Source organism: Carassius auratus, chromosome 10 (genome assembly GCF_003368295.1).
Source record: "Carassius auratus strain Wakin chromosome 10, ASM336829v1, whole genome shotgun sequence".
In the NCBI taxonomy this organism is placed as follows: Eukaryota; Metazoa; Chordata; class Actinopteri; order Cypriniformes; family Cyprinidae; genus Carassius; species Carassius auratus.
In genome coordinates this window covers 17,279,494-17,306,638 of record NC_039252.1, presented here as the reverse complement: position 1 = coordinate 17,306,638, position 27,145 = coordinate 17,279,494, and the positions used below count along the sequence as shown (strand labels likewise).

The window sequence follows — 27,145 nt, the reverse complement described above, 5'->3', positions numbered from 1 at the left end:
AAAATTTGGTTTTAGCATCTTAGCAAATTTGGTTAAAATAAAAAACTTGAATGATTGCATTGCACAAGTATTCATACCCTTATCGGGTACAGTTGAAGTTTAGCTCAGGAGCTTTCATATTGCTCGTAAATGTTATTACAATTTGATTGAAGTTAACCTGTCGAAAGTTCAATTGAAGGGGTATGATTTGGAAAGGCACACACGTCCTAATAAAAGGTCTAACAGATGGTAATGCACATCAGAGAGTAAAAAACCAAGCCTTGAGGTCAAAAGAGCTGCCTGTAGAGCTCCGAGACAGGATTGTGTCGAGCCACACATCTGGGGAAGGGTTCAGAAAAAATTCTGCTTCATTGAAGGGTCACAGAAGCGTTTAGCCTCCATTATCCACAATGGTAGAAGTTTGAAACAACCAGGACTCTTCCTAGAGCTGGTCTCCTCCAAACTGAGCAACTGATGGAGAAGGGCTTTGGTTTGAGTGGTGACCAAGAATCTGATGGTCACTCTAGTTGAGCTACAGAAGGACAAACATCACTGCAATACTCCACTGATTTGGGGTTTGTAGACAGTTTGGCCAAACTCAATCCTCTCTTCAGTAAAGACACACGAAAACACACCTAAAGGATCCTCAGACTCTGAGAAACAAGATTCTCTGGTCTGATAAACCTCAATTCCAAGCATCATGTTTGAAGAAAACACACTCTGCTCATTGCCTGTAGAGTACCATCCCAAAGTATAACACAACACAACGTAAGCCAGCTAGATAAAATAAAAAAAATGAAGGGGTGTGAATACTTTCGGCACTATATATATATTTGCTCATTCTTACATCTTCAGATCACATTTCATAAATTATATATTTTGTGTAAAGAAAATAAACGAATATATCAATTTTACATCATTATTTTTTTATTTAAAGTATAGTTTGCATAAAGGAAAAATCCTGCTTTTCCTTCTAAACAAAGCTCTAGCGTAACAAGCTCCGGACAATGTTGAATTGGTCAGTTGCGTCATTACGTCTGAGGGGACGAGGCCTTAATCGACCATAGGAATGAGAGTTAACGCAAAGCATATGGCCGTGCCGTAAATACCCATCAGCCCCTGCACCAGACAGAGGGACTGGACTAGTACAGGACAGACCATGAATAACAGGCACAGCTTCTTTGCTGTTTTTTTTTTTTTTTTTTGGTGGTTTTAGCTGGTCAGAGTCACTGTGAGACAATCATTGGTAGTTCGGCTCCTGAAGAGCAAAGCACTGACTCAGAACATAGATGTGTTGGTTTGAGGCGCCCAACATCTCAGTCTTCTGACTCTTTCTGGTCGACTAGTAGTCGTTCATTTTTTAGCATTAGTCAACATAAAGCACATCCTGTTTGCTTTCTTTATTTTACAAAAGCACAATGTTTTGTTGTTATTGTGAGTGCACACGAATAAACGTAGAGTCTTGACTGACCAATGGCAGGCGACGGCATATGTTAGGCTGTTCACACAAGTTCATGTGTGTTTTTATTGAATTAATTTATACTTTGCTTTCTCAATACTCTGCATTTTGTGTTTTCTTGTTTTGAGGCTCTCACAAAACATGTCACATTTCACCCGAAAGAATGCATAAAGAACATGAAGCCCTTTTTTAAGACTTTTTTTGCATTTGAATTTTCAGTACAGTTCAGCACATTTACCCCTGAATGTTTATTACTTTAATACAAAAAAATAAAAAACATTTCATTAATTACTGTGAATGAAATACTGTTTTTATTTATTTTTATTTAAAATAAAAATCGGTTTACAATTTACATAAATTAAGCTTTCTTTCTTTTATCTAATTTCTATATTTCTCTAATTATAAATATATAAATTTTCTTTAAAAAAAATATCTATTTAATTCAGTCTGTGTTTATTCATTTGTTTGTTTTCTTTATGAAAATAAATGCTTTTTATATTTAAATTATTATATAAAGTATAATAAAACATTTTATGCAAAATATATTTTTAATGCAAAAAACTATTAATTATAATTGTATACATCTTCTTTATCTATTTAATTGTCTATGTATTGTTTATTAATTTATTTTTCTTTATGTAAAAATACATTTGTATATTTTAAATTATTATATAAACGTATATAATTCTCTATATGCAATGTTTATTTTTTCTTTATCCAACTATAATTTAAATGCATAAAAAAAATGATGTAAACTTATATTCTTAATGCAAAGTGTGTGTGTGTGTGTGTGTGTATATATGTATATATGTGGTGAAATGTGATCTGAACATGTGTTTGTTAGATTCACTAACAGAAGAAGTGAAGTAAACATATCCGTACTCTGTGATATAACCTGAGCGCTGCCACCTGTTTAATGGATTCCTGGTATTTCTCATGTGCTGAACTATGACACGTCACACGCTGAACTTCCTGTCTGTCAGCGCTTCTGCCTCACGACCAATCACGGTGTCAGCCGCTCTGTGTTTGGTTTGCCTGAAGAGGCTGTTGTTTGAGAAGTCATTCACAGATGGTGTGAACCAATCCTCTCTGGATATCATGTCACATGACATATCCATGTCTGGTGTTCATGAAAAAGCACTGAGATTTGCCTATAATCATCCAGTCCTTCTTAATTTTGTCCCGGAGGTCCATTAATGGATGACTGGAATAAGAAAATGATCTAATTACCCAAAGAAGGCCTATTGAAACACATGCATATAATGTGTCACATGATGGGACGTGTGAACAGATGATTCTTCACTGCTCCTCTGTTCTTCCACAGCCTAAAAACCTGTGATTTATTACTGGTGCTTCTGTCAGACTAAATATTTACCCAGCATTCCCCAGCAGCTTACAGTAACAGCCCGTTCCTCGAGGGTCTGTGACTTACACTACCAGTCTAAAAGCTCTTCTGCTCACCAAGCCTGCATTTATTTGATCCAAAACACAGCTAAATCAATAATATTGTGAAATATTTTTACTATTTAAAATAGCTGTAAACTGAATTTTTTTCTTTGATGCGTTGCTGTATATTCAGCATCATTCCTCCAGTCTTCAGTGTCACATGATCAGATCAGTTTCTAATATGATGATTTACTGCTCAAGAAACATTTCTGATTATTATCAAAGTTAAAAACAGTTGAGTACATTTTCAGGATTCTTTGATGAATAGAACAAACTTTGGTAACATTTTATACTGTTCCAATCTAAAGCTTGGAGTCAGAATTGTTTTGTTTTTTTTTGGTTGTGTATACCTGGCTGTTTTCAACATCGATAAGAATCAGAAATGTTTCTTCATCATATTCTTCTGATTTCTGAAGATCATGTGACACTGAAGACTGGAGGAATGATGCTGAAAATACAGCGGAGCTGATTTAAAAAAAAATATTCAAATAGAAAACCGTTATTTTTAAATTTTCAAAATGTTACTTTTTTCCCGTACTCTAGATCCAATAAATGCAGGCTTGGTTGGCAGAAGAGACTTCTTTCTTCTGTCTTAAAAATCTTACTGTTCAAAAACTTTTGACAGGTAGCGTATCTTCACCAAAAAAAAAAAAAAAAAAAAAAAATTAATGAAAAAATAAAAAAAACTCAAGGAAGCGCTCGTAGAGTGAACCCGGACTGGTTAGAGATGTCTCTGGCTCATGTATGGAGAATGCAGCCAGATGTGGTCAGTTCCAGTCAGACCTTGATCTCCTGCGTGGAGATATTGGGACGGACAGATGGATTGATCCTGGAGATCTCGGTTCAGTCATTGATTACGGGGTCATGACCTCTCATCAGTCGGACTGTGAGTTGATGTTTCAGAACAGATCGGATCCATCTCTGACAGGTCCTGTATGAATCTCAGCTCTTATTACCATTTCAATGTCATTTCAATGTCAATATTTTGTATATATTATATTATCATTAAAATTTGAAATTACATTATAAGAATAATATTAATCCCTAAAATGCTATATGCTTTAATATATAAAATACTATATAAAATGCTATATTTATCTCTAAAATGCTAAATTCAAATTATTCATGGTTGAAATGATGTATTGAATACAAAAAAATAATACAGCGTATGAAATTGCTTATAAACATGTTGTAATGCCTTATCTTTCAATTTATAATCATATCCTTGATTTAATAATATTATATATATATATTACAGGCTATACTACAGATTTTAGTGTACTATATTATCATATACTGTAGTATAAATTATACTATATTATTTAATATAGCATTATCGTATATCTGGACATGGTTATGAATTTTAAAGAGTATAATGGAGTAAAACACATTAAATAAAACATCACAATTTTTTTTATTTTAAAACATGTTCTGTAATCAGTTCAATGTGCTGTTTATTATAATATATAATATAACTTGTCTAATAAAATATATAATGCAACAGTATGTAAATATTCTTGTCAACATTTGAAGTGGATCAAAATTTGTTCTTGTGTTAGGACAACTTTGATATACTATGAATGCATAAAAACACGTAATATAGGATATTAAATTCATTTTATAACATGTTTTATTTAACAGTCAATCATTTATTTATAACTCTAACCGCAGTTTAGATATTTATAATGCACATATATTTGCTAATACACCATCTAATTATGATGCATTAAAACACATGATATAAAACCAAACTGTGTGTAGATCATGCATTCTACTCTTTTAAAGCGTAAAAATGTGTGTGTGAGTGTTATAATACGTTTTAACTGAGGTCACGGTTATTCACAAGAACATACAAGAGTTATAAGGCAATAAAGTGCATTGCAAACACCTTTATGGAGTCGAGAGCATGACTCCCGTGTCTTCCTCAGGAAGTCTCATGGCTGTAGACGTATCAAGACGTCCGCTGCTTCTTTGATGCACTTCCTCTGTTAATCTGTTAATCTTCCAGAAGAACAAGCACACCCTGAAACCCAACACACGTCCATCAGGAAAGCTCTTATCAGCCGTTCCTCACATGCCTCATCAGCTGTAAAACACTCACATGGGTTTGGTTACTTCCTTCAAATGGCCTGATAAAGTTAGAGCAAGTCCTCCCAAATTTAACCTGCTGTAGTTAGCTATAGCCAAACAGTGTTGGGGAGGAATGGGATTACGTATTTATTTACAAAACAAATGGTTAATTAGAAAAAATAACAACTGTAAGTTGTGGAGATGTTAAGAATTACAAAGGGGGTTATGTTATGGGAGTTTTATTCGCACACACCCACATGCAGATTTAATTAATCTTTATGAGATTTATGAGAATATAAATATAAGATCCCAATGTTTCAGGAGTTTAAGACACATGCTTATTAAATCTATTTGGAAGTATGTATTTGGATTATTTTTAAGACTAGCTTGTTTTTTCCCATGCCATTGTTATTGATCCCAGTGTTTCCGGTTATAACTATGCAAGGATTTGATTTAAAATGTTAAAATCTTTATTTAACCTCCGATTAATCTCAAAGTTTGATTTTGTGGTGGATGTGCTTTATTGAGTTATTTTAATCTTAATACAAGTGATAAAGGATTTTGAGATTCTGAGCGTATAATTAAATGTAATCTGTTACTTTACTTAGTTACACTACTTATTACATTTTAAATAAGGTAACTTAAAATCCGTAACGTATTACATTTCTAAAGTAACCTTCCCAAAACTTTAGTCTAGCCAGAGTACTTACAAAATTGTATTCCTGGTTAGTCAATGTAATCTGGGTTACTCATTTTAGGTAAAGTTTAAGTATTTTGATTACATTGCAACTTTAACATTTAGTTCAGACATTGCAAGAAGAAGAAGATGCGTAACGCTCTGGCGTGAAGACGACGATGACGCGATCTTGCTCGGGACAGTTCAGACATTGCAGTGAATATCGAGATAAATACATTTCCGTTTCTTGCACGGACCGATCGTTTTGTCTTCAAACATCAATTTATTATCACGAGCCACTGGGTTTAATTTGGTTTTCTTTGTGTACGTTTTAGACTCTCAAAGCCATGATTCCCATCCACTTACATTAAATATACATAAAGTTTTATTTAAAAAAAATTGTTCTATTGAAGAAACAAAGTCGCTTATATTTTGGATGCCCCCGGGATGGTAAGTAGATAAACATCAAATCTTCATTTTTGGGTGAACTACAGGTGCTTATCAATAAATTTGAATGTCGAGGAAAAGTTTATTTCAGTAATTCAACTCAAATTGTGAAACTCGTGTATTAATAAATAACTTCATTGCACACAGACTGAAGTAGTTTAAATCTTTGGTTCTTTTCATTGTGATTATTTTGGCTCACATTTAACAAAAACCCACCAATTCACGATCTTAACAAATTAGAATACAAAAACATTTTTAGTGAATTGTCGGCCTACTGTACATGTACTCAATACTTGTTAGGGGCTCCTTTTCCTTTTATTACTGCCTCAATTCAGCGTGGCATGGAGGTGATCAGTTTGTGGCACTGCTGAGGAAGCCCAGGTTTCTTTGACAGTGTCCTTCAGCTCATCTGCATTGTTTGGTCTCTTGTTTCTCATTTTCCTCTTGATAATAACCCATAGATTCTCTCTAGGGTTCAGGTCTGGTGAGTTTGCTGGCCAGTCGAGCAGACCAACACCATGGTCATTTAACCAACTTTTGGTGCTTTTGGCAGTGTGGGCAGGTGCCTAATCCTGCTGGAGAATGAAATCAGCTTCTTCAAAAAGCTGGTCAGCAGAAGGAAGCACAAAGTGCTCCAAGATTTCTTGGTAAACGGGTTCAACACCAGCAGATGACATTTCACCCCTAATCATCACAGACTTTGGAAACTTAACACTGGACTTCAAGCCACTTTGTCTATGAGCTTCTCCACCCTTCTTCCAGACTCTGGGACCTTGGTTTCCAAATTAAATACAAAACTTGCTCTCCTCTGAAAAGAGGACTCAGGACCACTGGGCAACAGTCCTGTTCTTCTTCTCCTTAGTCCAGGTAAGATGTCTCTGTCGTTGTCTGTGGTTCAGCAAATTCCTCTACACGTCTGTGTGTGGTGGCTCTTCATGTCTTGACCCCAGCCTCATCCATTCCTTGTTAAATTCACTCAACTTCTTGGATCGATTTCGCTTGACAATCCTCATAAGGCTGCGGTTCTCTCGGTTGGTTGTGCATCTTTTTCTTCCACAGTTTTTCCTTATTGTCAACTTTCTGTTAACATGCTTGGATACAGCACTCTATGAACAGCCAGCTTATTGGCAATGAATGTTTGTGGCTTACCCTCCTTGTGATGTGTCTTCTGGACAATGGGCAGAACATAAGTCTTCCCTATTATTGTGTAGCCCAGTGAACCAAACTGAGAGATCATTTTGAAGGCTCAGGAAACCTTTGCAGGTGTTTTGAGTTGATTAGCTGATTGGCATGTCGCCATATTCTAATTTGTTGAAATTGTTGAAAATATATATTTTTTTTTTATTCAGTTAGATTATTTTAATTAAAATAAATGTACTTAATACATAATTTCATTTATTTTAATTATGACAATGTCATATTTCCTTCACAGTAACATTTACATTTTTGTCTTTCCTTCTCCTTCACAGTAAGACATACTGATGAATCTTACACTGTTAGAGCAGAGATAGTTAAAAGACGCTTGACTCAGGTTCTTCCACTTGAAACGAAGGATGGACCGGCTGTCCTTCGTTTCAAGTGGAAGAGCTTGAGTGAATTAATGAAGCTGATTTGGCCGTGGGTTAATCATCAGAGCGAAGCACGAGCAGGTGGAGAAACTCAGATAAAGATGGCAATTATGCAGCAGTAAATTGGTTTGGCGGAGAGGCTAGAGAGTCGTTATCTGTCCGTTCCAGTGCCACGACTTCTGTTCAATGCAACGTCCATCAGCTGTTTCTGGACCTCGTTTTCTCTTCCGTCGATCTTGTTGTGTCTTCCCGTCCTCAGCTCGTGTTTTCCCTCTCTACGCTTCTTCGGTTTCCATCACTCTTCATTTATTTTAATTGAGCGGGGCTAGTTGTCACAGCTCCAGTGAAAACTTCTCATGGTGAGTTTGTTTTTGTGAGACACTTTCTGTAAGGACTCAAACCGTGAAGTTTTGGCTTCTAAAAAAAAACCCTATTGAAAATTTCCACTGTTACTGACACAGAAAAAAAGTTCACAAGTGTTACATGTTCTTTGGTTACCATGATGTAATTCCAAACACATTCAACATTTTTCTTATTTTTCATTTTGTTCAGTCTGCTCTCAACTATATTCAAAACATAATTATATTTTTTAATAAATGTATTTATTTTTATTGTTGGTCTGCTCTGTTGATCATCATATCGGTTGATCATGTGTTTTAATGCTTTACATTGAGCCGAGGCTGTGTGTATTTGAGGGCACTCAAGAGTTTTAATGGAGCTCAGTTCAGACACAGATTCAGACGTGCTCTCCTTCAAGAAATGCTGTTTCTAGTCTATAGTCTTCAGTCCAAGAACACAGCAGTATGGTGAATGCTTCCTCTCACTCATGTCCGCGCACACATATACACACACACACACACTGACCAGATATCACTCACTAGTGTACAACAGCTGCTGCTCATAACTCTTACAGGGATTATTATATAATAGATGTAAAACTGATACACCAAAACATATTTAAATAAGAATCATAAACACCATTATTTTAACTCATTGTAATTTCCCCACTGAAAGAATAATTGTGTGCGGGTGTGTGTGTGTATATAACGGAGTTATTTTTTATTTTCATTTATAATTTTATTTTACCTGTTTATAAAAATAAAAAAAAGTTTCACCGCTTTATTTCATTTTTTTTTTCAAACTATTTTATTTTATTTACATATTTTAATTTACATTTTTATCATTATCTGCTAATTCAAAGTTTCGTTTAATTTATTTTATTTCGTTTCACTATTTTATTTCAACTATTTTTCAATTCAATTTAATTTATTTTATTTTTTTTCATTTAAAGTTGTATTTCACCGTTCATTCCATTCTTGTATTTTATTGTATGGTTTTGTTCTGTTATTCTGTTCTATTCTCAGCTTTCAACTATTATGCTAATAAAAGTGTCAAAACCTCACAAAAATAAATGCGTTTGATGTATATAGGTGTTGGAGCTCTTCATTGAGAAATCTCGTCACTCTGTTTAGGCTGAAGACTCTGAACAGACAGGAGGCTCTCTCTTTTCAGACCGGAGTGTGGTTTTGCAGATGGAAAGTGTTTGGGCCACAGAGCTCTTGTGAAAGTGTTAATGGAGCGCAGGACTGGCCTCTGCTCATCCAGACGTGTCTCTTATGTGTGCTTTGGTTGTGTTTTTCAGGTTCACACTAAGTTCCACTGTCGCCAGGCTCACGCCGCCGGATCAGACACGACCTGCCTCACTTTCTCTTACGACGGAGTAACTCTCGCATCACGAGGAGGTCAGACCCGCCGCTGGTTCTGTCTGTATTAGGACTGCCTATAAGAGACAGTAAAAAATATATATATATATTTTATATATAAATGGGTAAATCACAAATAGGCACTAAAGATGCTTAATTTGTAAAAGTAATTTTTTAAGAAAAATGCATATATTTACAGTATGTAGTGTGAAGTCTGATCTTTCAGAAAACAAAGGGTCACTAACTTCAATTCTTAAAAAAAATAATAATAAAAAATTTTAACAATAAAATTTATAAAATGTAACATAAATTTCTCCTATGGCGTGACAGCAAAAATTAAAAAGGAAAAAAATTCTTAATATATAAATGCCATTATTTATTATATATTGCTAATTTATTTAATATTAAATTATAATTAACATAATTTTCCCCATGACTTGTTGGACAATTTCAAGACAAACTTTGCTGTCATCCGTTCAAAACTGCTGAAAATACTATTTTAAGATGAGTGATGATTATATCACTCCACACATTTTCTTTTTTTTTTTTTAAGATGTTTTGAGATAATAAAATCTGTTTCTCTTATCTGTGTCGCACCATAGAACATCACGTCACCCTAAAAGACAGAAATGTCAGTTATTAAATTTCTATTTAAATTTGAAACCAACATTTTTTAAACTAAACAAAAATCATCAAAATTCAGTCTCTTAATCAGTGTATAGAAACTGTTCTTGGTTTTCAAACTATTTTCATTAAGATGTTAATTATCTATATTAAATCTAAAAGTTGTTTTACATTTTACATATGGTTTTTAACTTTCCGGCAACACTACCTAAACAGTGAAAAATACTCTTAATTTGATATAAAATGATTCATATGATTTTATTTTATACTGCCCACCGCTATTCTGCATCGACCTTCACAACTGAATTATTTTGTAGGTTTTAAATGCTCAAATATATTGAATCTGTTGGATTATGCTGGATGTGAAAACAAAGTGGACTTGTGTGCAGATAAAAGAGGTTTTGTTTGGTGTGAAGTGATCGGAGTGTGTAAGGAATCAGACTCTGACTAACGCAGACACACAATGATGCTGATTCAGCTCCGATTCGATCGCTCATCTCTCTGTTCTGTGTGTGTTTTCAGGAGACGACACTCTGAAGACGTGGGACATACGCAACTTCAGGAAACCTCTCGCTGCTGTCACTGGCCTGACCTCCTTCTTCCCCATGTAAAGGGAAACTTTTAACACTTCTGTTTGATCAGTCTGACCACTCTCTAGATGTTTTGAAGTCTTCTCATGGGAACAGAGTTCTTTTGGGAAGCATGTCCTGCTTTTCCATAATAATTAATATGTATTTTAAATATTTATGGTAAAATAAAAAATTTATAGGAAATACAAATAATGTGGCAATGATAATAATGTTTAATAGTAATAACAATAATAACAAATTTTATTGATGTTATAAATATATATATTTACACATTCTCACACGATACATTACAATGGACTAATTGATAAATTATTAGCCTGATATTATTTTACCATTGTTCACAATATATACTATACTAATACAATAAATACATATTAAATGGTCCGTGCAACAGCGGTAAAAAGATACTGCTTCCCCCGAAAGATGAACCTCAAAAGAAGCATACATAGGAAAAACAACAGTGGTCCCAGAATCAAACCCTGGGGAACATCACATACTACAGGGGCTGAAAAATATCCTTTATTCGCAACAAATGTCCTATCCTTTAGAGAGGAGGCAAAACACTCCCACACCCACAAAAACAGTTAAATAAACACCATAGCACTTCTAATTCAAGCAAACCTGGATCTGTTTTAGTTTTCAGACATCAAGGCACATTCCAAATGTCACTAGAATTTTTTTTTTTTAAATGGTCAGGGTAACAGTAGTAAGAAATATGGTAATTCTTAAAGATATAATTGAAGGAAGTATATAAAGGGAAAACAACAGTGGTCCTAGTATCGAACCATGGGGAACACACATACTAAAGGGGCCAGCTTGGAGGAAAATTAGCTTTATTCACAGCAAATGTCCTGTCCTTTGGACAGGAGGCATATCACACTGAGATACCAACACAAACACTTAAACACTATAAGACTTCAGTCTGAGCATTCCCGAATTGGTTTTCGTTTTTGGACATAGAGCAACATTCAAAATGTCTCTGGAAAATAAAATTAAAATGTTCAGTACAACAGTGGTAAGACTGTTCCCCCCTAAAAGTAAGCATACATGGGGAAAACAACAGTGGTCCCAGAATCAAACCCTGGGGAACACCACATACTATAGGGGCCGAAAAACTTCCTATATTCACAACAAATGTCATGTGCTTTAGTGAGGAGGTAAACCACTCTGAGACACCCCCAAAGACAGTTAAATAAACACCATAGCACTTCCAATTCAAGCAGCACTGGATCTGTTTTAGTTTTCAGACATCAAGCCATTTGTATGTATTTCAGCTTTATATAAATGAATAGTTAAAAAAATATTTTTAGTTAACTAGAAAAACACTACTGGGAACCTGTATATTATGTTAATACTGTTAGCTTAGCATTATGCGTAAAAGCACAGCAGATTGTGAAGTGTGTTGTAAGTCTTTATGAACGTGAAGTTTTTCTCTCCTGTAACTGTGCTGATGGGTGTTTTCTGAACAGGACAGACTGCTGCTTCAGTCCGGATGATAAACTGCTGCTGACGGGAACCTCTGTGAAGAAGGACGAAGGAAACGGGAAGCTGCTGTTCTTCGAGCGGGAATCTCTGCAGAAGGTCTATGAGATTGAAGTGGCCGATACGGTAGGTTTGACACACTCCTGTGCTGGTGTCATGCTGAGAATGATCCATTATACAGCACTGTGTCGAGACTTATAATGTTTCCAGATCACAAAACATGATTTGATGAAGTGCAATGAAGTATGGGACAGCTGGGACCATTTTACTAACTAGCAAATTGAGGATTTTCAGTGTTTTCAGTCTGTGATTGGTTATGATGCCGGTCAGCCAAACTTGACTGAAACCCCAGGGTCGTCCACGCTTATTTAATTGAAAATTTATTTTATATATACATTAATCTGATATTTCGCTATTTAATAAGTTAGGTATTAATCTGCATGAATTGTCATTGGAAAGAGAATATTGCTGATATTGCCTAATGTCTCATTTAGAGTTTCACAGAAGAAAATATATATTTTGATTGTGTTGGATTTTAATCTGGCATATATATATATATATATATATATGTCCGGTTATGTACATTTTTACAGTAACTAGAACTGAGAGAATCCAAATAATATGATTTTCTCTTGTAATGGAAACTATGTCCAGGAAGACTGTGGGTCTTACTTGGTAAATGCTGTACTGTTAGGTTACTTGTGCAACTGCAGTCACGAAGTGAAAGCCTGTTCATTCGTCCCTATGGAAGTGAAGGGAACGTTGTCTTCCTCCATCCATTTGCTGGAATGACACAAGCGTGACCTCGAGAAGCATCCCCGTGCTCCTAAGAGCTGGATTTGTCTGAGCGAGTGAAGCGTCTCTTTCTGAGGCACATCTGAGTGACGGCTCAAAGCTCCCCTGGCCATCTGTGATCAAATGTGTTTCTCTCAGTCCCAGCGCTCCAGCTCTAGTCAGAACAGCACAAAGACTAATTCTCTCCATCCCAGGTTGCTTCTTATCTTAAAGCTGACAGGATGGCATAAAGCAGATGTTGGTTTCCAACACACTGAATACATGCAGCACAGAAACCATGGAGCAGCAGCAGTAGCCTTAATCAGAAGTACACAATATTCTTTTTGTGATGAATCACAGACATAGTCCAACAATCTAAATAAATAAAGGATTTCTGGTAAAGGAAATAATGTTTTGGATTGGTGCATTTTGCTATTAGTGGTAGTTGTAGTATATCATCCTCCTTCCAGTTGTCTTGGAGTTTGTCAGAATGAATCTGCATCCATTGCTCTTGTTAAAGAAGCGCACACATTTTCAAAGATTTCTCATTTAGAGCTTCACAGAAGAATTGCATCCGGTATAATTGCATATTCATTTGTTTATTTTCATTATTGCAAATTAACTAAATAATTAAAAATGTAATTTTGTGCGTTTATTTCATAGTATTTTATATATAAATTAAACTGACATTTCGTTATTTGGTGTATTTTTATTTATTCTTTATAAATATTAAATTTGATTCAATTCTATAAGTTTTGTACTGGTAAACAATCATACAAACAATTATATATGCACACAAACACATAATTATTAGGTTTATTATTAATTGTTTGTATGATTAATTGTTTGTACAAAAATTATAGAATTTAATCAAATTTAATATTTATTTATACAGAAATCTGCAATAATTAATTGATTGTGTTGTGTTTTCACAAGATTGTTGGTACAACTGTAATATTTTATCTTAAAATAAAAAGCATGTGACATCACCCCTATGTAAATAACAATATTATTTTTCTTTAATATTATGAAGTATTAACTAAGACATTAGGCCATATGTGCGAGTTTCTCTTTTCCATATAATGACGATAAATGCTGATTTATTCTGCCGAACTCCAAAATACTCCCATCATTTATGTCCGGAATCGGTAGAATCACATTAGCAGCAGTGGATGGCTCTTGTTCACTGAAAATACCTTTGGCCCGTCCAGAAGACTAAAGTTATTTATAGCTGACCTGACGAGGAGCTATTTACAGTGTTTATCTAGCGCAAGACGGCTGAAGAATTTAAGTGCTGTCTTTATGAAGTGCTGCACCAGGCCATCCTGTGACAGGAAGAGCTACCAATCATTCAAGTGTAAACACAGGCCGTAACCCCGCAGTGGGGTCGTGCTCTGTGCCGGGACGTGGACACTTCTCCAGGCTGGAAAGAGTAAATACTCCAGGGGTGGTTCTCAGCTTTGCTGACTTTTTCACAAGGTGCAAAAACCAGGTGAGACATGTGCGTCCTCCAGGACGCCTGCTGCTCCCTCTGCATTGGACATTTGGAATGTTGCTTGATGTCTGAAAACTAAAACCGATCCAGTGCTGCTTGATTTTGAAGTGCTATGGTGTTTATTTAACTGTCTTTGTGGGTGTCTCAGAGTGGTTTGCCTCCTCTCTAAAGCACATGACATTTGTCGTGAATATAGGAAATTTTTCGGCCCCTATAGTATGTGGTGTTCCCCAGGGTTTGATTCTGGGACCACTGCTGTTTTCCCTATGTATGCTTCCTTTGAGGTTCATCTTACTGAAGGAACAGTATTTTTTACAGCTGTTGCGCTGACCATTTTTGTTTTATTTTCCAATGACATTTTTAATGTTGCTTTATGTCCGAAAACTTATACCGATTCGGAAATGCTCAGACTAAAGTAATATAGTTTTTATTTAAGTGTTTGTGTTGGTATCTCAGGATGGTTTGCCTCCTGTCCGAAGGACAAATTTTCCTTCATACTGGCCCTTTTAGTATATGTGTTCCCCATGGTTCGATTCTAGGACCACTGTTGTTTTCCCTTTATATACTTCCTTCAATTATATCTTTCAGAAGTACAATATCTCTTACTACTGGTACCCTGACCATTTTCAGTTTTATTTTCCAGTGACATTTGGAATGTGCCTTGACGTCTGAAAACTCAAACAGATCCAGTGCGCCAGGGATTGAAGTGATATAGTGTTTATTTTAAGTGTCTTTGTAGGTTTCTCAGAGTGGTTTGCCTCCTATCAAAAGGATAGGTCATTTGTAGTGAATATAAAAATATTTTCCTCCACTTAAGCCTCTTTAGTATCTGGTGTTCCCCAGGGGTCTATTCTGAGACCACTGTTGCTTTCCCTTTACATGTTTTCTTTGAATTACATCTTTAGGAAGTACAGTATCTCTTACCAATGTTAAGCTGACAGTTTTCAGAAAACTAAATTAAATCCAGTGCTTCTCAGATTGAAGAAATATCGTGTTTATTTAAGTGCCTTTAAAGTTTTCTCTGAGCGGTGCTATGGAGCAAGTCGTGCTCTGGACTTGCACAGAAAGACTAAACCTAGAACTAAAATATAAACGTTGTACTAAAAGCTTATTAATGTTAAGACAGAGTCCAGGTGACCTTCATCTCTTCGTCTGTTTTCCCCCCTCCTGAATCCACAAGTGTATTTTTGAGTCTTATTTCATTGCATATCTTTTCACTGGTTTGAATCTGAGTTGGAAAATCCCTTTTACATCAACAAAACAAATCAAACTGTGACTTGAAAGTTATCTTATGTCTGGTTGCAGTGTAGTTAAATTATTATTATTGTTATTGAATATGATGCTGAAATATCACTCCAGTCTTTGCCATAAGGTCTGATTCACTCACATCACCATTATTATCATTCCTCCTAGTGCTTGTAGAAACATTTGAGCTGCACATAAATACTGTGCATTGTGAGGGTATGTTTCTCTGGCACATGACGAACAGCCCTAGATGCATGCATATATCGCTATTTTCGACAGTTCACATGTGTTGCTTTTCCTGATGTTTGCTTTCCTTACCCAGGGTCTCTGTGTGGCACGATTAATAGTAATGGAGAGGTCAGATATACAGATGTGCACGATCTAAAACCCATGATACAGTATCTGCAAGGTAATGGAGCGACTAAAGGAGATTACGTTTGTATTCGGCCCAAAAAAGGCTCAGCTGGAAGCACATTTCAGATCCGCAGCCAAATCTTCCAGATCTTCTCTAAATAATCAATTACTCGGCCACATGCCCATAGAGAAGGATTAACCCCGTACATCCCGTTAAGTCAATAAGGGCCAGAGAAACCCCTGCTACGGTCCTGGGGGAGGGAGAGGGTCTAAAGCCGGATTCTAGGTCAGGGAGGCTTAACGCAGTCCGGCTGGAGGATTCAGAAACGAGCCCGGCGCTGAACAGCTGGAGGCTAAGCAGATTTCACCCCCATGTCTCCGCAGGTCTTTCCTGATCTCAACACTGCACACACCGCAAGATCTGTTTGGAAAGAGTTTCTTGGAGATAGCATGATTTATTAAGCTCCTCTTGTGCTGTTAACTCATCTCAAGAGATCATTCTTAAAGTGCATTAGGACTCCCAAAACCTGCTGCTTATTCTTTTGGATTTCCTGTACAGCGTCATTGGTTACTTGCGCTCATTTTCATCCGAACCTTTTTTTTATTTATTTTTTATGCAGCATTTTTGCATGACTGATGTTTATTTTATTTTTTATAGTATTTTTATGCATTTCAGTGCAGCATGTTTGCATGACAATGTTTATTTTATTTAATTTATTTTTTTAACATTTTTATTAATTTTACTAAAGTATGTTTGTTTGACGATGTTTATTTTATTTTATTTTTTTACTTATTTTCGTGGTATTTACATTCGTTTCAATGCAGCATGACAGCGGAGACATATTTCCCCTCATTTTGATCCAAACTTTTATTTTATTTTACTCTAGTTCTTTTTCTCTTTTTTTATTGCTTTATTTTGTGGTATTTCCATACACTTTTATTTTCAGTGCTTAATCACGTCTTCTGCTTTCCCATCATTTTAATCCAAACCTATATTTATTTAATTTTTAATTTTATTTATTTATTTAGTTTCAGTACAGCATGTTTGCATAACAATGATCATGACTTATCCTTTACACCTTCATTATTCACTTACCCTCATTTTAAATAAATGATTAAATAATTATTACCATATTATGTTTAATATTTCATAATTGCAAACAAATATCACATTCGTTCTACTTAATGATTTTATTAAATTTTTCACATTTATTATTATTTTAGATTATATCATAACATAGAACCTTTTCAATATTAATAATATGTTACTATGAGAAATATACATCAATAATAATAATAATAAAAACACAATAATAATTACTATTACTACTACTTCTATGGTTTTAAATGATATTAATCTGCTGTATTTATTTGTTCGTGGGGTTGGACTTTATGTAACAGGCCTTTTTGGTGTTTTTCTAACTTTAATGCTGCTCTTTTGCTCTTGTTCACTATAAAACGTGATCATATAGACATGCATGTGATTGCAGTTATTCAGGAGTCTGTTCCTCCGTCTCTCACACACACACACACACACACACACACACACACACACACACACACACACACACACACTGTCCTGGCAGCGTCCCATTCGAGTCTTTGAGATCCAGATCCAAATATAGTCATCAGGAGATGAGCGGGATGCCTTTGCTTTATGCTGACCTCCCATCTTCTGTTGTTTCAGAGCGTGGTCCGCTGTCTTTGGCATCCCAAGCTGAATCAGATCATGGTGGGGACGGGGAGCGGCCTGGCGAAGGTTTACTACGACCCGGTCAAGAGTCAGAGGTGCAGATGCGCTCAGTCCTGCTTCACACTCTTCTGTTCTTCTGTCTGTGTTTGTTCAGTACTGATTCAGCCGGGTTTGGACGCTTTGAAACTCAACAAATCCACTCCATTAGTGTCGACTGAGAGCAGAATCAATTTTCTGCACGTTTACATCAAAGTCACGTCCTGCACATGCACAAGAAAAGCCTTCACTCTATCTATATCTATATATATCTATATATACTGTAGATAAAATGGAACATAATGTTAAATTAAAATATTAAACCCATTACACTTTCCAGTAGTTGCGGTTGTTTTTACTCACGAATAACTATTTCTACTTGATAAAGTATTTTAGAGCTTGATATGACTGTATTTATAGATATAAATAGATTTGTTATAGAAATTTCCTTAACTTTCAAAGATGTTAGTTTGTTAATTTCGGTTTAGAAATCACCTTTAAACTTCCTTTATTTTTCCAGGTTTTCCAAGATCCTGAGAATTCTGCGAAATGTAGATAATTATAATAACTTTATTATTAAACTAGGGGTTATAATATATTAAAATGATTCAATAAAACTATTAAATGTAATGATAACTTAATTCAGCTTTCCATTAGTTTCCATCATGTTTATTATTATTATTATTATTATTCACTCAAATAGCAATTTATACCAGAAAAACAAATATTGTAGAACTCGTCATGACTAGAATATTTATAGCAATGACATGACATTTTAAGAAGTTTATTCATTTTTATGACTTTTCCTGGTCTGAAAATCACACATCTAAATCTAATTATCTTTTTTTCCCCCCATAAATTTTCATTTTATGGAAAACGGAATAAAAAAAGAGCGCTAATATAATTAATTGATATAATAATTCTATTATTCAGATTTGTCAGGATGATTCCCATGAGTTTTCCAGGTCTGAAAATCCATTTGAAGGTGCCCTCATATATTCAGGTTTCACAGGTTTACAGTTGTTTAGGGAATGACTTCAAATGAGAAATATTGTTGCAGTTGATGTCTTGATCTTTAGTGGTTTAGCTCGTTTTGAAGCTTATTTTGGAGCTAATGTGCTGTTTTGTGTGTTGTTTGTTGTTCAGAGGTGCGATGTTGTGTGTGGTCAAGAGCAAGAGGAAGGAGAAACACGCCGAGACGCTGACACAGGATTACATCATCACCCGTGAGTGTGACCTGCGTAATATATATATATATTAGGGCTGGGACTTTAACGCGTTAATTAAGATTAATTAATTACAGAAAAGAATTTCCCGCATTTTTAATAACTTATCTGGATGAGTTTCGAGAGGTTATTGAGAGTTGGACTTAGTATGTTATGGCCTCTGAAGCAACAGAGAGATGTTTTCTAATAGTCAGGGTTTCCAATGTTCTGAATGTAATTGACATTATTGTGTTTTACTTAAAAATCACTTTACAGAAGGTTCCAGCACCTATGAGCTTCCTGAATTTCTGAAATGTACTATTTCTAAATTGTTTCTAAATATGCTATTGTTACACTTCATGGCAAAAATTGCACTGGTCTGCTAGACTTGGTTGAACAAAAATAAACAATATTTTGTTGCTTAAGCTTATGTTTTCAGTCATTATTCAATGGTATACTATAAATCCATGTGAAAAAAAATACTTCTCACTGTTCTCAGGTCAAATATTTATATGCGATTAAAATGCGATTAATTTCGATTAATTAATTACAAAGCCTCTAATTAGTTAGATTAATTTTTTTAATCGAGTCCCGGCCCTAATGTGTGTGTGTGTGTGTGTGTCTCTCTCTCTCTCTCTGTGTGTGTGTGTGTGTATGTGTATATATATATAACAAATAAAATCCATCATGTTGTGTGCGTGTGCACACGTGTCTGCTTGTGCGTGTGTGCGTGCGTGTGATTGTGTGTGTGTTTCTGTGTGCGTGTGATTGTGTGTGTGTGTGTGCACGTGTCTGCTTGTGTGCATGCGTGTGTGTGATTGTGTGTGTGTGTCTGTGTGATTGTGTGTGCGTGTGTGTGTTTTAGTGATTGTGTGTGTCTGTGTGATTTTGTGTGAGTGTGTGTGTGTGTGTTTTAGTGAGTGTATGTGAGTGCATGAGAAAGCATGAGTTTGTGTGAGAGAGTGTGTGTGTGTGTGTGAGTGCATGAGAAAGCATGAGTTTGTGTGTGTGTGTGTGTGTGTGTGTGTGTGTGTGTGTGTGTGTGTGTGTGTGTGAGTGCATGAGAAAGCATGAGTTTGTGTGTGTGTGTGTGTGTGTGTGTGAGTGCATGAGCAAGCATGAGTTTGTGTGAGTGAGTGTGTGTGTGTGTGTGTGTGTGTGTTTGCATGCAGTGAGTGCTTTCCATCGGATTGTGTCTCACCCGAGGCCCACGATGCCATTAGCACGAGACACACTCAGCAGCCACGCGTTTATCACGAGAGCCTCAGTCGCGCCGAACCTCAGGAAATAGCGATGGAAAATTGAGGTGACGTGAGTCCAGACGATGGACCACTGATGTCCATGTGTCACCACTAACCTCTTTGCTTGATGTAGCGTGAGAGGAATCAGCACAACTCCTGAATGGAAAACCAGTCGCCCTTTCCTCGTGACCCTGGAGTCAAACACACACACACAGAGGCATCATAGACGCACTTTATTTGGGTTGTGTGTGGGCACTTTAATCAAGAGTAAACACAGCCCTGTTGCAGTGAGGAGTGTAGTTCTCTGTGTTGGTGTGCTTCATGTGATTGTGCTGTGTTTCATCAGCTCACGCTCTGCCCATGTTTCGTGAGGCCCGGCAGCGCAGCACCAGGAAGCAGCTGGAGAAAGACCGACTGGATCCACTCCGATCACACAAACCTGAGCCGCCCGTGTCCGGACCAGGTGATGTTCCTGAACCCTCACCGACACACATCCATCAGTCTTTCTCTTACACATACATGTTGACAATCAACTTTTTTTTATTTTTTGTAATTGAGGCCCACATCTAAAATTAAATTTAAATTAAATCGATGCATTTAGCAGATGCTTTTATCCAAAGCAACTTAGATTGCATTCAGGCTAACATGTTTTCCTTGGGATTCGAACCCACAACCTTGGGCTTGTTAACACAATGCTCTACCGCTTGAGCTACAGGAACACTATTTTGTGTTCAGTCTTATCCTGCACAATATTTCCACTGTTAAAAAAAATGTTGCATCCCTTAAATGTGTGACTAAATGAAAGGCTCAAACATTTGCTAATGAATCATTATTTGTTATATTTTTCTTGAATGTTTATCAATAACGACAAACCAACATTAGTCCAGTTAGTTCTGAGATATTAAAATAAATGTCTGTCTGTCTATCTATATATGTCTATTTATATAATAAATATTAATTTACATTATAATATTTAAATATATTATATATATATATATATATATATATATATATATATATATATATATATATATATATATATATATATATATATATATATATATAACATTAATAATAAAACAGTATGAATATATATTAACATTTTTAATTAACATTGATTTATTAATCAATTATTTTATTTACATGTAGCTTTTCATTTTTATATTAATATAAATAATATTAATATATATTTTTATTTAAATATAATATAATTATAAACTCTATATAAAATATGGTATATTAAACATTAATCAATGAATTATTTCATTTATACACAGTATTTATATATATATATTTTATTTTTACTATATTATAAATAATAAATATTAATATATATTTATCATATTTAAATATGATTATGAATATAAAATGTGTCTGTTTCCACAAAAATAATATATAATTTTAATTAATATAATTTTAGATTCTTCATATATTAATTTATAAATGAATTAATACATTTATTCATAAAGTCTTTTTATATTTAAAGGAAATTATATGAATATATATTTTTATAATATAAAATATAATTATGAATATAAAATGTATCACAGTTTCGACAAATATAACATAAAATATATTAATATATATTATTTCACTTTGTATATTGATTTATAAATTAATTTAAATATAGCCTTTATGTATTTTATTTAATGACAATATATTTATAATATAATACATTTATGATGTTGTAATTATTCATATAAAATCATCAGCTATACAACTAAATTAGTACATTATTATTAATAAATTAATAATTAATAAATAAATTATTTATAGAAAAGTACAAATCCATTTTTTATTGTATTGACACCTCCCAAGTTTCATTACCAAGAATCCCCAATCTCACAGTAAATCAGCCGAAATGGAAACAAAGTTACGTAATCAGATTACTTTTTAAGTAACTACTAAAGTAACAACAGCTACTTTGTTTGCCATGTATCGAAAATTAAAATATTAATAAAATTAATAAAACGTCAAATGCAAATATAGAATATTATGCAAATCTGCAATAAAACCAACATCATTTGTTTTTAATCCCATTTTATTTACCAACTTCAATTATCTAATTCAATCATACAAATAATCAAAAAAGACACATTTGTGTTTTTGGCAAACAGTGTTGATCTTTCTTCTCCTGCGTTATATTCTTCATGTGATTAGTTTGAGCGGCGCCCTCTACTGTACAGACCTGCATTTACATTTCCTTCAGCCTGAGCCACATTCACTTCACTTTTAATGTGAACAGGCCTTTACATTTGTAAAAGAAGAACTTTATTATATCTGACCCAGGAGCAAAAAATCTGTCACAAGGGTCAATTTTTGGAAATTGAGATGTATGCATCATCTGAAAGCTGAATAAATCATCTCTCCATTGATGTCTGGTTTGTTATGATCGGACAATATTTGTAAATCTGGAATCTGAGGATGCTAAAAAATCTAAATATTGAGAAAATAATTTTTAAAGTTGTACAAATGAATTCTTAGCAATGCATATTACTAATCAAAAATGAAGTTTTGATATATTTACGGTAGGAACTTTACTAAATATCTTCATGGAACATGATCTTTACTTAATATCCTCATGATTTTTGGCGTAAAAGAAAAATCTATAATTGTGACCCATACAATGTATTGTTGTCTATTACTACAAATATACCCCAGAGACTTAAAACTGCTTTTGTGCTCCAGGGTCACATATAAGTAACAAGCAAACAAGCCCTTCCCAGATTTAAAGAGTAACTCAAAAGTAGCGTATCACATTACTTTACATAAAAAGTAGTAATGCAACATTGTAACGCATTGCTTTAAAAAGTAACTTTCCCCAGCTCTGCCTCTGAATGTGTGTGATTCTGCTCTGATCTCTTCTTCTGTCCCGAGCAGGTCGAGGTGGTCGTGTGGCGGCTCACGGCGGGACACTGTCCTCTTTCATCGTCAAAAACATCGCCCTGGACAAAACTGACGATAGCAACCCGCGCGAGGCCATCCTGCGTCACGCCAAAGAAGCGGCTGAGAACCCGTACTGGGTCGCCCCGGCATACAAAAAGTAAGAGAGACACCAAACAGCATACAGAACACAGGAACTTAAGACAGAATATCTGATTAGTTTACATTTATTCATGTTTGTGTTCATATTTCATTTTTTTTAAATGTCCTTTTCAGATCAGTTGTTTTTAACACTTTCTTTTTAAGCTAAAAGCTAGTTTTAGTCGTGAATTGTTACTTGCATTTATTTTTCAGGTTTATTTAGGTAATTTATTAAAGTATTTCCATAATTTTTTACAAACAAAATAAGATTGTGTTTTTAACTTAATATTGACAATGTATTTCACAAACACTTAATATGAAAAAGTCATCGTTTTTAAATAAAACGTCATTTTAATCATACTTAAGTTCGTAAAATTTTAAAATAGGTTTATATTTATATTTTTTTTAATAAGAATTAGTTATTAAAAACAATTTTTTTTTTGAAAGATTTTGTTTTACTTTTTAAACCTTTTAAATTTATTTTAAAAGTTTTTCATTTACAAAACGTTGTTTATAAGTATTTTTTCACTTCTTTATAATATTCCATATACAAAAACAAGCATGTCCATAATTTCCATTATTCTTTACAAAGTAACACACTCAATACAATTTAAAATGTACTTCAAAATAAATATATATTTTAATCTTTCAATCGTTCACCAGTGCATTTTGAACAGAATTTAAACAATTTTTATTGGTCATTTTCAGTATTGAATTGATTTGTTTCAATCGACGTTTTTCAACATTAGCCGCCCTGAATGGGTTTCTCCACTGAGCCCCGGCTGATGCCTGATGGGATTGTTTTATGTGCAGGTGAGACAGGTGTGAAGACTGAAGCTCACCTGACACCTGTGTGTCACACCTGAGCTCACAGATCACACACATCATGTTCTTCAGTTACACACAGAGCTCTCCGTCACAAAATAACATCATTACATATCATTATGGTTTATATATTATATATCATATAGTTATAGCACTTATATATATATATCACTGCTCTTTTTGTTGATTTTTATTGCTTCCATTGTCCTCATTTAGATAAGAGCGTCTGCTAAATGAGTTATTAGTTAATTATAGTTCATAGAGAAACAAGCATTCTCAAAAAGATTTGTGAACAAAATACCCGATACTTTTAAATTTAAAGATTGAATTTATAAAACCATTTGATAATTTTTTTTTTCATAATTTGAAGAGGAGCCGATTGTTTTAAAAATGTTAAAGATGTTCTTGATAAAGACAGTAAACTGATGCTGTCAGGTGTGTGTTTGTGTAACTGGATCTGAGCAGAGCTGATTACTGCAGTAATGATCCTGTTACTCTCGTGATGATCGTGTCGTGCTGCTGTAATTGCCTTCTTCAGGTGTCCACACACACACACACACACACACACACACACTTTGACACTCGAGATGCTGTGGTGTGAATCGAGGTCAGCGCTGTAGTCTTTTTCTTTGTACTTCAGCTTCATGTTTCAGACCAATCAGAGAGAAGACATTTCACGTCTCAGATTCATCTCTGGGCTGAATTTAAACACAACCTTTTTTTTTTAATTCAAGTAATTTTGTTGTTTGTTCTTGTCTTTTTTATAATTTTTTGTTTTTTTTATATATATATTTATCTTTATATATTTTTTATTCTATATAGTTTTAGGTTAAACATTTTGGTTGTTAATGACATAAAGCTGATATAAAATACAACAAACAAAAATTTGAAATGTTGCCTTGACAAGTCACTGAAATAAGTTTAAGTTTACGAATTGCAAAGTTAAAATAATAATAATAAAAATAAATTAAACCTTAATAGTAATATTAAAAAGCCTGAAAAAATCATATACTGAAATTATAAGGATAAAACGAATTAAAAATATTAATAAAAACTGTAAGAGCTTATAAATAATTAAATATAATAATAAAAAAAGTTTTTAACGATTTCTAGTTGTTAATAATAATGCTTTATTACGTTCATTCTGTCTTTTTTTTTATTTATGTAAAAGTGTTTTAGATCATGTTTGAATTGATAATTGTGATCGTCTGTGATAATCGGGTTACAAGATATTTGGATACAGATTTTTTTTGGAGGAAACTAAATATTTAAAATTGATATATCAAAATTGATTAGTTTAACCCAAGCTAAAGAATAATATTGATTTCTATAATTTAATTTGATAATTTGATCAGATATAACTGCAGTCCAAGATTATGAGATGCATTATTTGAATGCTTGGCGAAAGAGATGCATCTTTAATCTAGATTTAAACAGAGAGAGGTGTTTCTAAAATGGGAAATATGATTTTCAAAAGTTGCTGTCTAATATAACACCCAGATTTTTGAAAGAAGAGCAAGTAACATTACATCTATCTAGCTGCAAACTGTAATCTGCGAGATTCTGTGTACTGTTTTTTTTTTTGGTCCAATAAGTAATATTTTACTAGTAATCTGGTCTCGTTGAGATATAGTTGAGTATCATCAGCATAACAGTGGAAGCTAATCTAATAATATTACCAAGGGGCAACATGTATATTGAAATTAGAAGGGGACCTAGAACGGAGCCTTGTGGCACTCCATATTTTACTGATGATAAATGAGATGACTCCCCATTTAAGTAAACAAAATGGTAGCGATCGGACAGGTAGGATCTAAACCATCTTAGAGCCTGCCCTTGAATACCTGTATAGTTTTGTAATCGATCTATGAGTATGTCATGATCTATGGTGTCGAATGCAGCACTAACATCAAGTAAGACTAGAAATGAGATGCAGCCTTGATCTGACACAAGCAGGTCACTTGTAATTTTAACAAGTGTGATTTTTGTGTAAGTGAGAGAGAGAGAGTGTGTGTGTCTGTGTGTGTGTGTGTGTGTTTGTGTATATTTATTCGTGTGTGTCTGTATTTATTTGTGCGTGTGTCTTTGTGTATTTAGTTGTGTGTGTATTTATCCGTGTGTGTGTGTGAGTATCAGTGTCCCTCTGTGACTCACAGCAGATGTTGTATTTTAATCAGTGATCTGACTGAGAGTAGGGAACTGGATTAATCTCCCATCATCCTCTCCGTCAGAGGGCCGCAGATCATGTTTTGTGTTGAGTGAGATCTGAAGGTGTCTCACGATGTGTTTTTCTCTGACAGAACGCAGCCGGACCCGCTGTTCGCCGAGGAGGAGGAAGAAGAGGTTGACGAAGATCAGCCCGAATGGAAGAAACGCAAGATCTGAGGAGATTTCCTCTTCCACTCTGAGTTTGAGGAGTTCAGAGGAATGAAACTTCTGTCCGGATTCTCCCACACACTTCCCAAACCTTGTGTCTGAATCTGAGCAGAAGTCTTTTTGTTGTAGTTCTGGTCTTTTTTGCTGAATGTCATTTACAGCTCATACAGATGATTCATTATTGTCTGATTTCATGTTTTGACTGGCTTTTCTTTTGTATTTTTGTCTGTTAGATTACAAATAAACCTGTTGTGTGGCCTGTTTCTCGTACAAACACTCTTTTCTGTCTTTTTTTGGTATCATCGGTTGAAAAGCAAAAACATTAGACATTACATTGGGTCAAACTTTAGTAAATAGAGTTGGATAGTAAATATCTTTTGCTCAGTAGATGCACGTATTGTTGTCAGACGCTCTTGCGTGTAAACATGGGACGTCACGCTATCACAACACATTCCTTTCCGTTGAATTTCCTGTGTGTTGCTCCCGAGCGACTCCTCGACTTCCCCATGAGTCACTGCGCTCTATAAATATTTATTTGAAAAAAATCTTTCGATACTTTGTTTGTTATTAATGCTCAAGCTCTCCAGTATCTCACTGTGTCTGAGAGTACATTTGTGTTCTGTTGATTGAGTATTTAGTGTGATTTGGTATTCTAAATTTTTTTCATTAGCAATTAATGTATTTTTTCTTTTTTTTTATCGTATCGTCACATGAAAAGATATTCATGTCATACTTCACTGCATAAAAAATATAGTTTTTACCTGTTAATATATCATATAAGTACTTGTTTTACTATCATTAATAGCTTATTTAAATTATATAAATAATTTGTC

The 27,145-nt window shown here is 34.4% G+C and overlaps 1 protein-coding gene across 1 annotated transcript in view; it reads left to right on the top strand.

The window, feature by feature from the left end:
- wdr70 (WD repeat domain 70) overlaps window positions 1–26,586 on the top strand; it is a 50,208-nt gene extending 23,622 nt beyond the window's left edge. Inside the window, exons 11-18 of the mRNA XM_026274090.1 lie at window positions 9,288–9,387; window positions 10,495–10,579; window positions 12,032–12,170; window positions 17,600–17,700; window positions 18,788–18,867; window positions 20,434–20,550; window positions 22,968–23,130; window positions 26,237–26,586. Coding sequence (XP_026129875.1) covers window positions 9,288–9,387; window positions 10,495–10,579; window positions 12,032–12,170; window positions 17,600–17,700; window positions 18,788–18,867; window positions 20,434–20,550; window positions 22,968–23,130; window positions 26,237–26,321 — 870 coding nt within the window. The 3' untranslated portion in view covers window positions 26,322–26,586. The remainder of the gene's footprint in view (window positions 1–9,287; window positions 9,388–10,494; window positions 10,580–12,031; window positions 12,171–17,599; window positions 17,701–18,787; window positions 18,868–20,433; window positions 20,551–22,967; window positions 23,131–26,236) is intronic.
- The last annotated feature ends 559 nt before the right edge of the window (window positions 26,587–27,145 follow it).